At 36.3% G+C, this 14,122-nt stretch overlaps 1 protein-coding gene across 16 annotated transcripts in view; it reads right to left on the minus strand.

Annotated features, from left to right (window-relative positions):
• HYCC1 (hyccin PI4KA lipid kinase complex subunit 1) overlaps positions 1 to 14,122 on the minus strand; it is a 112,374-nt gene that overhangs the window by 47,477 nt on the left and 50,775 nt on the right. For all 16 annotated transcript variants that reach the window (XR_014067428.1, XR_014067430.1, XR_014067434.1 and 13 more), the window contains 4 exons: positions 13,933 to 14,112; positions 13,026 to 13,106; positions 12,381 to 12,496; positions 11,911 to 12,006 (listed from right to left, as the gene is read on the minus strand). Coding sequence is in view for 8 of the 16 variants with exons in the window: in XM_081536412.1 (XP_081392538.1) it covers positions 11,911 to 12,006; positions 12,381 to 12,496; positions 13,026 to 13,106; positions 13,933 to 14,112 (473 nt within the window). In the remaining 8 variants the exon portion in view is untranslated. The remainder of the gene's footprint in view (positions 1 to 11,910; positions 12,007 to 12,380; positions 12,497 to 13,025; positions 13,107 to 13,932; positions 14,113 to 14,122) is intronic.

Consider the following 14,122-nt stretch of genomic DNA (forward strand, 5'->3'; position numbering starts at 1 on the left):
TCATGGCTGCAATCATCATCAGCAGTGATTCTGGAGCCCCCAAAAATTAAGTCTGACACTGTTTGCACTGTTTCCCCATCTATTTCCCGTGAAGTGATGGGACCAGATGCCATGATCTTAGTTTTCTGAATGCTGAGCTTTAAGCCAGCTTTTTCACTCTCCTCTTTCACTTTCATCAAGAGGCTCTTTAGTTCTTCTTCACTTTCTGCCATAAGGGTGGTGTCATCTGCATATCTGAGGTTACTGATATTTCTGCTGGCAATCATTATTATTGACCATATTATTAATGATCTTTGGTTATCATAAAAAACATGAAACTCAGTGCTAAATAGATCAGTGATATGATCCTCTATTCCTGACAAAGTTCTTGACACAAACTGCAAGCTCCAAAAAATTATTCTAAAATTATACTCAAACTTCATACAGTACATCTTAATAAATTTCAGATAGACTGAAAAATTTGTTAAAATACCATAAATAAAACACAAAATACTAGTCTTCACATGTCTAAACATGACACCAAAGGTAGAATCTTAAAGACCAATAGATTTTACTAACATTTTTAAAAGAAACTACAAGTATTAATCTTAGTAAAGAATACTTAAAGAGTATTTAGTTTAGTAATATGAAGCCACCTCCAAGTCTAACCCTGGGGACCAATTATATATATCATTCAGAGAATAATATGAAATAAACATGTTTTGAAAGCCAATTTAAATGACAGGGAAAAAATTAAAAACACATGTATCCTATCCCATTTTATAACAAACAAGTAGATGAAAGGCATGTATCACTGTAAAATAATCATATACAGGACACAGAGTTTTCTATTTTCTTCTCTATATTTATATGTATTTTCTTAAATTTTCTATGATCCACATACACTGCTTTTAAATAAACACTAAGCTTCTATCTCTAATAAAATTGGAAGCCAGTTGTTTTCTCATAATATGGTGTGACTGATACAACACAGCCCTCAATGTTTTTTTTGCTTTATCTGATTTAATATTTACTTTATTATTCTTTCTTGAGATATAGCCATATTATTTTAAAGATATACCATAAAATGTTTGGATATTTGTATATATGCATAATGATCAGATAACAAGTCTAGTTAACATCCATCACACACAGTTACAAATTTTTTCCTCGTAGTAAGAACTTTTAAGATTTATTCTCTTTGCAACTTTTAAATATGCAGTACAGTACTAACTGTACTCACTATGATGTATATTACATCCCTGGACTTACTTATTTCACAACTGGAAGTTTGTACATTTTCACTCCCTTTACTCACTTTGCCCACCTCTCACCACCACCCCCATCACCTCTGTCAACCACCAGCACAACCTTCACTTAATACAGTACTAGAAAACAGCCTGTAATTTACCCCTCCACTCAGTTACTACTTGGAACTTTATATTCCGTCTACTCAATGAATCTAAGCCTTCACTTAAACATGTCCGAGTATACCACAGACAATTTCAAAAAATACCCCCTTGAGGATACCATTTATTCAACGTAACTTTAAAGAATAAATATAAATTCATTTGATATTGACAGGATCTTAAAATTCTTTAGAACCAAGAGTAAGAGGGAGCAGGGATACTTACAAATGGAATGTTTCCTTTCCCTCAAAATGCGTGTGTTGAAGCCCTAATTCCCCAATATGATGGTTTTGAATGTGGGACACCCTGAGAGTAACTAAGTCATGAGGGTGGGGACCATTACTGGATTAGTGACCTTATAAAAAGAGGAAGAGAGGCCAGAGGATGCTCAGCCATGTGAAGGTGGTCAGTCACCTGTAAGGTAGGAACAGGGCCTTTGAATGAAACTAAATCTGGCATCTTCACCTTGGATTTCCCAGCCTCCAGAACTATTATTTAAACCACTCAATCTATAGTATTTTGTTATAGCAGCCTGAGAGAAGCTCAGAAAAATCAGCTCTACATGAAATAAAAAAACTCAAATTTTGTTTTATATTATAAAAACTTATACGCAAATTAGAAAAGAGACTCCTCTTACTCTTATTACCTAAAGAAGCAAACTTAGAACAATTTCTTCTTACACTTGACACCTTTATGATAGGGAGGGTAGTAAATAACTGAGAACCAATATATGAAAGATAAGATTCCTCAATTCATTTATTCATTCAATAAATACTTATTAAGGATTTATATTGTGTCAGACACTAGGGATATAGATAAAAGATATAGTTCCCACAGGGATTCATAATCAAATCAAAAAGACTGTAGTAAACAAATATTTGCAATGACTAAGTGACAGAGGTAGCAAAAGGAGAGAGAAGTAAGTGCTTGTGGAAGAAGCAGAGGGTCAGAGGAAGCATCCCAGAAAGAGATTTCTTTGAACTACGTATGTGCTTAGTTGCTCAGTCACGTCCAATTCTTTGTGATCCCATGGACTGCAGCCTGCCAGGTTCCTCTGTCCATGGGGATTCCCCAGGCAAGAATACTACACTGGTTGCTGTGCCCTCATCCAGGGGATCTTCCCAACTCAGGGACTGAACTCAAGTCTGCCATTGCAGGCGGATTCTTTATTATCTGAGCCACCAGGGAAGCCCCTTGAAGAAAAAGCGGTATTTGGATCTCCCAGGAAAGAATACTGAAGTGGGTTGCCATTTCCTTCTCCAGGGGATCTTCCCAACCCAGGGACTGAACCCATGTCTCTGGCATTAGAGGCAGATTCTTTACCACTGAGCCACCAGGGAAGCCCTAGGTGAAAATAGAGTAAAGGGCAAAATCAGAGAAAGATGAAACAGTATGATATGGAGGAGACTGGTAGAATTTTAGTAGGAATGGAATGCTAGGACACTGAAAAGTAAGAGAAGCTACTCAGGAGTCAGAGTATTCTACAACCTGCTGCACTTTATCATGAAGGCAATGGGAAGCAACTAAGATTTTTGTTTTGTTGTTTTAAGCAAGGGTTTGACATGATCAGATTGGTCTTTTGATATCACTCAGGCTATCTTGGGAGACTAGAGAGGAGAGTGTCCAAATATCCCATGAGTGAGAGGAATGGAGCCTGAACTAAAGAAGTAATTAGGGGGAGAAGGAGAATCGGTGGGACTGAAGTCACATCAATTAAGTATCAACAGGAACTAAGAAGGAAAGAATAAGAGAAGCGTGTAATTAGCCCTACATTTAGTCTGGATAGCTGACTGGCTGGCAGCCATTAAATCAATTTGGACAAATATCACATACTGTTTTGGATGATGCTAAGTTTCAGATATGTTTATTTTTAGGTATATGATACAGGTGTCACTTTTGTCTGTCATGTTCTCTCTTCCACCTCCAATATCTTCCATTAATAATCCCTCTATCCCTCTTACCTTTAGGAACTAATCTTCCCCTATAAAATCAAGTATAGCCATGTGATTACGGTGAGGCTGCCAATAAAACTGCCCGTGACAAGAGATTGCTACTCTAAGATCTATTTTTCCCTTCTTCCTTCTAATAACATATATAAAGGCACACACCCCTCCACACTCCCCAACCAGTGTTAGCTAGAACAATGGCCACCTGATGGACCCCATATTCTCTAGCCTTCTTAGCATTTAAGTCTGATCATGTGACTAGTTCTAGACAATAGTTTGTTAACTGAAATGGTGCAACTTCTGGGTTGTACCCTTAAAAAGCAGCTGCTTGCCTTCCATTCTCTCCTACTTTCAGGATAGAAGGCAGATGTAATAGCAGTGATCCATCATCATACAGACAAGAGGGACACCGGAGAGAATGTAGGCGCACGAGCACTTTAGAAGCAGAGCCAATCTGCCCTCACACCATCTATTAGCTTGGGATTTTATGTGAAAGAAAATGAATAGCTACTTTCTTTAAGTTACCGTTATTTCTGTTAAAACAGTCAAACCAATATTTAAACTGATACATACAGTATTCTTCCAATAATACTGCTACACAACTTGGTCCTAGAAGGGTTTATTCAAGCCTCAGACAGCATGATTAGAAACTTTGGCTGGACTGTTTTTCACAGTGAACCTTGGAGAGACGTTCTTTTTTCTGGTTCACTAAAGGTAGACAATGTTAGTTTTTAGCTGCCTGTGGTCACTGCTTTTACCACACGAAAGAAGCCTATCGTCAGAAAAAAAATGTACAATGCCAACAGATGATAACCTAACATCATTTGAGCCTCTGAATCTAGTTGACCCTGAGGTCAGTTCCATCTCTGCTTTTCCCAAGTTGTTGTTGTTCAGTCCCCCAGTCATGTCCGACTCATTGCAATCTCATGGACGGCAGCACACCAGGCCTCCCTGTCCCTCACCATCGCCCGAAGTTTGCCCAAGTTCATGCCCATTGCATCGGTGATGCCATCCAGCCATCTCATCCTCTGATGCCCTCTTCTCCTTCTGCCCTCAATCTTTCCCAGCATCAGAGTCTTTTCCAATACATCAGCTGTTCTCATCAGATGACCAAAATACTGAAGCTTCAGCTTCAGCATCAGTCCTTTCAACAGATATTCAGGGTTGATTTCCCTTAAGATTGACTGGTTTGATCTCCTTGCTGTCCAAGGGACTTTCAGAAGTCTTCTCTAAGTACTAGGAGCCAAAAACTTTCCCAATGATATAATGCAGTTTTATGCAGATATCAGTCAGTAACAAGAGAAAGAATTCTAACTTTCATAAGGTATTTATGGGACATTTTAATTAAGATGTTTACTGAATCAGATACATAGGTCTAGAAATCAGGGGGAAAAGTATATGGTTTAGAAAAGAAACTATGGTCAGAAATCATTTACTGTTATTATTACACAGTTGTTTTTTTTTTAAAAAAACAACCTTGCCTTGGCTCTAGGATGGTCAATCAACTGTTAAATTTACTTTAGGTAAGAACTAGACAGCCAGATCTCTCAATTCACGCAAGATATATAAATCTAGGTCCTCTCATTTTCTCTACTAGCTACCAGAGGAGATAAGCAGTCACGTATTAGAGGGTTTATTTACTTCTTTATTCAGAAATGCAGACAGTTAGTGTCTTAGTCCGTTTGGGCTGCTATAACAAAATACAACAGACTGAGTGGCTTATGAACAACAGAAATTTATTTCTCATAGTTCTGGAGGCTAAAATCACAAGATTAGGGTGCCAGCATGGTCAGTTGAGGGCCCTCTTCAAGGCTGCAGACTTCTTGCCATATCCTCACATGACAGAAGGGGAGGGGGAGATCTGTGGTATCTCTTGGCAAAGAATATTAACCCCATTCATGAGGAATCCTCATGAATGACCAAGGTAACTCTCAAAGGCCCAACCTCCTAGTACCATCACATTGGACATTAAGATTTCAACATAAGAATCTGGGGGTGGGTGGGAACACAAACATTCAGATCATAGCCATTAGGGGTTTTTGTTCGTTTTTTAGCTGATAGTTTTTAATAGCTATTAAAACTTTACCCCAACTGTTGCAAGTGACTTCAAGAATTTTTCATTTATCAATGAAAGATTTTGCAAAAATTAAAACTGAATTATTTCCTTTAATTGTAACTGTACTTATCGGATCACAAATCTCAAGTGGAAGAGATCATCTTTCATTCATTTACTGAACTAATAGTTACTAAATTTTACTGTATGCCAGGCCTTTCTCTTGAACTCTGAGCAGACAGCAGTGAAAAAAACCAAAGTTCCTGACCTCATGATATTCCAGCAGTTGACAGGCTATACCAAATGAACAAACAAGATAATAACAGTGTTATAAGCACTACAAGGAAATAAACTGGGGTGGGTGGGAAAGTGCTACTATAGAAAAGATGATAATGGAAGATCTCTCCAAGGAGGTGACATTGAGCGACATCCAAAATAATCTAGTCCTAATAGCTGCAGCATTAACTGATAATGACATCTCTTTACTTTCTCTTCTCCATTCTTCTTTTTTTTTTAATACTTAAGAATTCTGATTTACTCTTCAGTACTCTGATTGCTCTCTTCAAAGATACTCTTTTTGCTTAGATTTCATTTTATTTTCACTGAATTTACACAAGATATATAACAAATCAAAAACCAACAATAAAGCTACATGTCACATGAATGCTTGACTCCTCTAATCATTAGAGGGTTATCCTGAAGTTATCTGATTTCCCTTTACAAATCCAAAACATAAGAACTCGACCTTACAAAAGAGCAGCTAAGTGACCTAATCCCTACTGTGGTATTAAACTTATTCTATGGTCACATATGGGCTTCCCTGGTGGTTCAATGGTAAAGAATCCACCTGCCAATGCAGGAGATGTAAGTTTGATCCCTGGATCAGGAAGATTCCCTGGAGAAGGAAATGGCAGCCCCCTCCAGTATTCTTGCCTGGAAAATCCCATGGACAGAGGAGCCTGGTGGGCTACAGTCCACGGGGTTGCCAAAGAGTTGGACACGACTGAGTGACTAAACAACAACAACATGGTCACATATAGATACCTCCCAAATTCATAAACCATGATAAAATTAAATTCCTTTTGGAAGGCATGTTTTGTCAACATATTTTGGGGAGAAGATCTAAGTATCAATTTGTAAGTGAGGGAAATTACTGCCATGATTCTCATTCTCTGTTGAGAGACACTACTATCTCATTCTTAGACTGAAAGAAAACTTGTGAGATTGTTGTCAATATACTGAATTACAAACAACAAAATGATTAGAAAGTCCATTTCCAGTGGGACTGACTGGAGAGACTATTTATTGAGAACTTAAAGTAGGAAAAAAAAATAGATTAACTACCATCATTATACCATCAGACCAGTGAGTAGAAATTAGTTGGAAAAAAAGGGAAACAATAATTTTTCTATTTTTTAACTTGAGAAATATTTAAAATTCCGTCCAGTTCTATTCCATATCTATTTGGATAATACACATACCATGACATAAAACTAACCAATTTCAAACCCTCTTCCTTTTCTGCTCTGCTTTTTAAATAGTGAGGAGAGTGGAGGTGAGGAGAAGGCCAGGAAAGCAGCAAAGTGGAAGAATAAGGGAGAAAAGAGAAAATGGAAGAATTACCTATACAGCAATGAGCACTTTTCTTTTCTCATGCTTCTGCTCTTTGAAATTAGGAGCCTAGTAAAGGCTGCATCTTCTCTCATTTTCCTAAAGAGAATACCATATACAAAACTAGTACTGAAGTTGTTGGAGGAAAAATTATTTCAAATGGGTTGTAAAGGAAGGATGAAGAAGATTTATAAAGGTAGAAAGGTTTACAAATTAAATAATAAGCAGTGAAAAGTCAACTGTAGGTTCCTTCAACAAGGAATGACCTAGTATAAGGTATACTCTAGAACGAATTTTAACTTCAAACAGGTGGGAAAAAAGAAAGAGCATCTGTGCATCTATAGTGAAAATGTGTGTTCATCACTGGGGCACAATACATAATAGCTGTCCTTTACTGAATGATAGCAAAGTGGCATACACTGTGCTAGGAGCCTGTCCTCCCTCTCTCTCTTCTTATCAGTCACAAAAATTAATCCACAGGATGGTTTCTTTCCACAAAGGTGTCCTTAACAGCAAACAAGAAGAAACCTATTGGGTGATCAGAAGGCTGACTTAGAAATGAGGAATGTTCATACAGGAAAAAACACACAGATCAAGAATCCCTAGCAGTACATATTCAAGTTACCCAGTGAGGTGACTCACCAAGTGAACAAAATCAGGACAGTTGCTTAGACAATGGGGGAGAATTTAACTTATAGCTTAGTATAGTTTCATATTTAATATTTATACTCAACATCAAAAGGCAAGATAAGCCATTAATTAAACACACTTGTATTAAAAGAGATGCTCAAAAAAAAGAAAAATATTTTCGCAAATTTACAAGACTTAGGAATATACTAATAAAACTTATCTGTAGAATTGGTGGCTATGTTGCTTTTAGGAGGGTCATATGTACTATTTGGGCTTCCCTGGTGGCTCAGTGGTAAAGAACTCTTCTGCAATGAAGGAGATGTAGGTTAGATCCCTGGGTCGGGAAGATCCCCTGGAGAAGGACATAGCAACTCATTCTAGTATTCTTGCCTGGGAAATTGATGGACAGAGGAACCTGGCGGGCTACAGCCCATAAGGTCGCAAAAGAGCTAGACATGACTTAGCAACTAAACAACAACAATGTAATATTTAGTACTAGTGGAAGATAAAAACTTGTGGACTAAAACTCATTCAATCTAGCTCAGTCTAGCCCTCCTTTCAGATCTCCTCTTCCAGTGGTCTGTGCACACTACATATGAGGAAAACGCAGGCATCAAACTGGCCATCAATCTGAATCAAGAAGCAAAGCTTATTATTAACTGAACAGATTTTTGCCCAGCAGAATAGATAAGTGGAGGGTGGGAAGTGTCCAGGATTATTTTAATTCCACAACTCATTATAATCAGAAGGTTAAAAATAGGATGGAACACATCTGTCACTGAACCTAGCTTATATATTCCAAGAAATTCTTATGGCTGTATCATGAATCTGTCCTCCTAGATAGCCTAGTCAATCATTTTGCATAATCATCAACAACAACCAAACTAAGCAGCAATCTGAAACAACTGCCACAGGGCCAAGACGACTTGATTAGCCATAGCACAGTGTGATCACTTTATTTTATTCTTCAGGAAAATCTGCGTCAGGACTAAGATCAACAGGAGGCTCTTATACTTTAACTATCATAATCACTTAAAGCTTATTTATCCCCTCAGTTCTATAACCAATTTCCCTTCCCTAGCTATAGAATAGGCTTTGCTTGATTAGATACTGTGTGCTTAGTCGCTCAGTTGTGTCTGACTCGGCAATGCCATGGACTGTAAATGTAGCCTGCCAGGCTCCTCTATCAATGGGGATTCTCCAGGCAAGAATACTGGAATGGGTTTCCATGCCCTCCTCCAGGGGATCTTCCCAACCCAGGGATTGAACCCAGGTCTCCCGCATTGCAGGTGGATTCTTTACTGTCTAAGCCACGAGGGAAGCCCATACTAGTGCTTTCTAACTTTTATCTATACATCTTTAAAAAATGTACACCTTAATTAGAATATTTGATAAATGATTAAGGAAATGAGGAATTAAGAGAAACAGATTTGAAATCATACAATAACAGAGACTCTAAAACAAAAACAAAAGCAAACTAAAAAAATGGAAATGATATGACTGATAGAGATCCTATTATGAATGTTCTGTGCCTTAAGAGTTAGCATTGTTAAATAGTTTTAAGTCTTTTGAACTACATAAATCTCTTTCCTCCTTCATTTTCTTATAGCTGGTGAATATACATATGAGTTTTCTTGTGGCACAGAGTTAATCTAATACGTTTCTAATAAAATATTCTTTGGTCAGTATCCTGTAGATAGTTTTAAAGTAATCTGTGTTTCTCTTTGTTTTCAAAATCAGCCCCTACTTGTATTCTTAAAAAAGGTTATCTAATTTCCTGGTTAGGTAAACTTGATATACTAGCTATTTTCTACCCACAAGATAAAAGTAATTATATTAGAAAACAGTCCATTGGAGTTACACAGGACCAGCAACACATTTTTTTCCCTAACTTTGTCATCAGTAATTTTGGTAAAACATCAACAGTGGATCTTATTTAGGAAGCTGTAGTAAAACATCTGTATGCACACACACACGTGCACACATACACACATCCCTGGGTCCCACCACTTAAGACACTGCTTTAGAGTAGTGTGTTTTAAGTTCTAAAAGTGAAAGTTCCAGTATTGAGTTACTCCTTAAGTCAATGTTTCTGAAGTGTTGGTTCTTACACTCATTTTAGTGTGTAACATTTTCACTGGACCATACTGAAATGAGAAATGAGAAGTGCTAAACATCGCACTTTTAACTTATAAACTGTTGTCCTTCCCTTCCACTCTACCCCTTTTGGCTGTAAAAATATTCTCCTTTCATTAAATAATGTTGATGGAAGATATTTATACCACAATGACTTGACAAAAGAAAAAGTTGGCAACACCATGTAAATACCCACTTCAGCTTTTCTGAAATTTTATAGATCTGTGAAATTCAAAAACCCTGGGCACTTCTGTCTTTAAAATATTTAAAACAAGAAACATATTAGGAAGAGTCAGTAATTGAGAGTGATGGCACATTGGTACCATCCTCCAAGGGGCAGGCAATGAAGTTATGCTTCACTTCAGGAAACAGCTGAACGGCTCTCTGCTTCTCTATCTCTAATAAGCCCCCTGCCTTGTTACCTCCCTCTCCCTCTTGACCTGCATGATTTTCTATCCTATTCAACAGAATCAATTTATGGTTTTTGTTTGTTTTGTTTTGACTTTAAGTATTCCTCTATGCACCCTCCCTTTTATTAACTTCCCAAAGCTACATTTTCTAAGTAAGTTTGCCAAATCTAAAATTATTTTACAAGTTCCTGAATTCTATATTTTCCCTTATTTACTTGAATTACAAAGGGCATTTTCTCTGTCTTGTTTTTCTTAAAAAAAAAAAAAAGGCAGGGTCTTCCTAGTGGTTCAGTGGTTAGGACTTGGTACTTTCACTGCTGAGGGCATGGGTTCAGTCCTGAATGGGGAACTAAGATCTCACAAGCCTCACAGCACAGCCAAAAAAAGGTAACATGTTCAACACAGAAAATTTAGAGAAAGACAGAAAATCACACAGGAAAAAAATGAAAATAAACTATAACTCCACCAAGTAGACATAACTACTGTTAATACTCTGGTCATATTCAGTCAATGTTGAAATCACACCATATATGTCAGGATACATTTAATAGGAGGCTTCCTGTGTGCTGTTTTCCGTCTTGCATGAATTCTATGTTCCTTAACAGCACCTGAATACAGGTGCCAGAGAGCTGGCAAGCCGGCTTTCGGGGATAATAGAAATTCATGTATCTCATTCATATGGAAATTCCATATGGTGAACAGCAGCCATTTACAAGTCTCATCCTTTCTGATATGTAAAGTAACTGTTACAACCCCCTCTTTAGAGAATAATTCTAACCTCCGGCTTTCTAGATGACTTGTTAGACTTTTGATCCCTATCTCTGCTAAAAAGGGCTATCTGGTAAGAGAGTATATATATGCCCACAATATGTTGAATAAATGCCTTTGTACCATCAGAGCAATGGTCACCATGTCTTTCCTCATTTTCCTCATTCTCTCTCTCTCTCTCTCTCTCTCTCTCTCTCTCTCGCTCTCTCGCTCTCTCCATTTCAGGCTGTTTCCACGGAGCACAGGTGTCCACCATGTCTACTTATTTGCCCGGGCTTTCAAGAACTCTTCGAGAGGGCGCCCTGAGCCTACGTAGACGGTGCTAGCTCTTTGTCCTAGAGTTATATTGGCATACTGTGTAAACCAGGGAATATCAGCCTCTTTTCTTCCTTTTTTTCTTATCGGTCGACTCTGTACCCCCAAGTTCCGGTCCATTAAAGGACCACAACACATATACACTATCATTAAATACTCTTTTAAATCAGAATTCTTAAATATTTGCATATATTAATACCCAACAATTATCATAATTTACTTAACCAAGATCTTGGCTAAATTTTTTTTTAACAAGAAAAGTTTAAAAACCAGTATCTCTTACTTATTTCTTGGTACCAAATTAGAACACAATAAAAATAACTAACTAGATAAGATAGACAGATAAAAAGCAAACAAAACAGAAACCATGTCAAAAACTGAAAGGTCATAACAGTTCCATACTTTTAATTATATGGTATAAGCCTTTTCTCATCAAAATTTTCCATTGAATTGTTATTCAGTTTTACCCTCTTTGTTGTGTTTTTTGTGACTTCATTGTGTCTTTAGGGAGCTTTCTGTATGTTGACTAAGTGGAGCTCCATATTAATTATTTAGTGTTTCAAACAAATGATTAAACAAAAAATAACGCAGATATGTAACAAACAAGCAATACTAGATTCATATATTTCAACACTAAAAATATTTGAATTTACCTTGAACAAATTTGACACAGTGATTGAAGAGAAACACGGGGCATATAGGTTAAGGCAGCATTGTAACACAACAAAAGGAATGTCAACACTTCAAACCTAAAAACAAACCAAAAGAGTATTTACAAATCTTGAGAATTCCAAGAAGTCAACTATAATTAAGCAAGCACTGGGGAGGGATATTGAGTTACAGAACAGACCTGTCCAATATAATCACACCAACAACAATACAAAACCAAAAGGAAAAAGTAACAGTCATACGAAAATTACCCTAAAAATTAAATGCTTCAGATGACATCTGAAGCAAAGTGTAACTGACAAATAGGGAAGATGGGGTGTCTCTCTTGTATGAAATGACTCAACATTTTAAAACTTGTTATACACAACTCATTAAATATTATTTATAAATCTACTGAAATAATTTCTTTAGAAGTCAGCATGGTAGAATAGTAGGTTATGTCTCCACAGTATACCTATTCTGTGCTGTCAGCATCTCTCTTTGGGGGTGAGGTCCACTGTACACAACTTTTGACAAACCATGCTGAGATAGGGCACTCTCCGTCAGAGCCATGGACCCAATGCTGGAAGGCTAAAGACAAGACACGTGAATAAAGAAAAAGCCATTCTGTTTAAGGTGTGGTATTTAGAATATATATACCAATATATATATATTTAGAATTACTGCTATAAACATCATATATCTTAGAAATATTCAGATTGCCTACTAAGTATTCTGCTCAAAGATTTAACAAATAACTAAAAACAAACCACAAATAGAAATACAAAATAGTTTAACTTCAAAAATTCTACCCCAGAAATAAATAATTCACACACACACATAAAATCTAATCTTATCTGTCAGATAAAGGTAAAAATATTCAAAATTAATACTTTTAATAGATCTTTAGATCTTTTACAATCAGGTTTTAGTTTAAACTTAATGATTTTGATTTCCCATTTACTTTGGGACTAGCAAAATACTTTGTGTGATATTTTACACTTTTTAAGGTACTGGTAAACTGATAAAATTTTTCGCCTCAATAACCAACCAAACCCTAATTTACAGCAACTGCAAATCTTAGGACCAATAAACTTACGTCGATAAAAATGTAACTTACTTCATGATATACAGATGGTTTGGATAAAGATGGAATCGTAAAACTCAATACTTTACTATGTCCCTGTTTGTCAACTATTTCCTACAAACAAAAGAAAGTGAAAGAAAATGTCTCACAATGTTTATTTTTTACACATAAATTGTTAGTGAAAATAAAAAAGACCTGAAAAGAAAGGAATTTTAAAGTCAACTAAAATCTTAAACTATGATACTTCATTACTCATAAACATTAGGAGTTAACCTTCTCCTTAAAACGTAAGTAACGTAGTTTTAAGGCTGAAATGCAGATGTCTTGTCTTAATTATCATGGATTTTTTCCATGTAAAAAGTTCCACTTTCTAAATCATTTAACACAGTCCTGAAACATATTACAAAATGACCCTTAAATTATTTTTCCATTTAAAAAAGTACAAACCTTAAGTATGTATCTAGAATATTGTACTATTTAATATACAAACATTATCAGTAATGCAAACTATATATTAAATCAATGGTGTGAACTTTGGAGACAGTCCAGATTTTACACAATTATTAGTGGTAGATCTTAGCTTAAATCTTTTCTCCAAACTTTTTGTGAAGGTCACAACAATTTATAGACAGTGGCTTTTAAGTTTAAAAAATTAAAAATTTAACACTGATATTTTCAAATATTTCCATAAAAGAATTTAAATGGTCTGATTTTTAGTCTCCAATCAGTAAAAAATGTGTATTTACATAATTGTATGTATGGCTATACAGCCTTTAGCCTTCATAAGGTTATTTTGGGGAGAATGAGCTATGAGTCATCTGATGTAATAAAAAACAAACATTAGCTCTACTAAAATGAAAATAGTTGCTATTATATATTCATTTTTGCTGATATTTGACTTTTATCAGAAAACATTTTGTTAACTCCATTAAATACAAACCAAATTGTAAACCCCTAGAAGAAGAGCTTCAATGCATCCACTGCTGTGCACATTTCTGCTGGCAGAGACGGCGAGGTAGCACCAAATCAGTTCTGGAAGAAACTGCAGCGTAAATCGAAGTAACTGCTCCTCTCCACTGCGATAGAATTCAAAGAGCTGGTGACAGACGGGTTCCAACAACTGGAAGAAA

Source organism: Giraffa tippelskirchi, chromosome 10, assembly GCF_054371585.1.
Source record: "Giraffa tippelskirchi isolate mGirTip1 chromosome 10, T2T-mGirTip1v1.2.pri, whole genome shotgun sequence".
NCBI classification, from domain to species: Eukaryota; Metazoa; Chordata; class Mammalia; order Artiodactyla; family Giraffidae; genus Giraffa; species Giraffa tippelskirchi.